This window comes from Alligator sinensis, unplaced genomic scaffold (genome assembly GCF_000455745.1).
Source record: "Alligator sinensis unplaced genomic scaffold, ASM45574v1 scaffold281_1, whole genome shotgun sequence".
Taxonomy (NCBI): Eukaryota; Metazoa; Chordata; order Crocodylia; family Alligatoridae; genus Alligator; species Alligator sinensis.
The window spans coordinates 518,565-519,683 of NW_005842306.1; the positions used below are offsets into that span (position 1 = coordinate 518,565).

Genomic DNA, 1,119 nt, shown 5'->3' on the forward strand with positions numbered 1-1,119 from the left:
CTCTTTCCTGCCTATGCAGGGGGTCGGACTCCGTGATCTATTGAGGTCCCTTCCGACCCTAACATCTATGAATCTATGAAGTGCCATGTAGGCTTAGGGAACAGCTTGCACGCAGTTAAGTCTAAGTCTAATCATTTGCTTCGTGTAGAATTGATCATATGTTTTGAAAGACATGCATCTTAATAGAGAAATCTCTTGTTTTTTTGTTTTTGGTTTTTTTTAGTATGCTTTTTATTGTGTTCTTATAATACACCATGGGATTTTGTGTATTGTTTTTAAGGAAAATGATGTTGTTGTTATATGAAGAAGGTCTTCGAGTTGTGATACACACATCCAACCTCATTGCTGATGACTGGTACCAGAAAACTCAGGGGTAAGCAGTGATCTCCTTGTTATAGTAAAGGCTATGCTCTATTTGTGGTTTAAATAATGAGCCTGTTTATCTTGTGCTATATTGTATATATTAAATGTGACCTGAAAAGTGGAAACGAGGAAGACTGAATCTTTTCTCTCATTTTATGGCCTGATAATTGGACATGTGTCTTTGTGGTTTTCTCTAGGGGTGCGCTGATAGAGATTTTTTTGGGCTGATACCAATGGCCAATTTTTTTTTTTAATGAGCCATATCGGCCAATGCGCTCCAATTCCAATATGCAGCCCCACAGTCTGGAGAGCAGCCGGGTCTGGCTGATAAGTCTGTGATGGGAGAAGGGGTAGGGGAAGGGAAGGGGCATGAGGGGGCAGATTGAGGCCCATGTGGTGAGGGAGAGAGTGGGGCAGGGGCAGGCCCTGCCCAGCTGGGATGGGGTGGGGCATGGGATGGAGCCGCAGCTTGTCCGGGGGTGGGGGTGTGCAGGCCGGGAGCGATCCGGGCCCTTTTTTTGCACCGCGGGCTGTGGCCAGCAGCCTGGGCACGCTGGGTCGGAGAAAGCAGGCGACACGCTAGAATTAGGCACGGACGCATAATGGTTGATTCAGGATTGTTTACTTACACCGTAGATGGTCGCGGTGTAGGCTGGACAGTTTCCCAGGCAAAGCTCCGCTTAAATCCCCAGTTTAGGGACTCGGACAAAATCTGACTCACTCACACGGAGTTGTCTAGGCTCCGTGGGTCCTTTT

At 47.3% G+C, this 1,119-nt stretch overlaps 1 protein-coding gene across 1 annotated transcript in view; it reads left to right on the forward strand.

The window, feature by feature from the left end:
• The window catches only part of TDP1 (tyrosyl-DNA phosphodiesterase 1), a 123,433-nt gene that overhangs the window by 16,613 nt on the left and 105,701 nt on the right, over positions 1–1,119 (forward strand). The window contains exon 7 of the mRNA XM_006028350.2: positions 281–373. Coding sequence (XP_006028412.1) covers positions 281–373 — 93 coding nt within the window. The remainder of the gene's footprint in view (positions 1–280; positions 374–1,119) is intronic.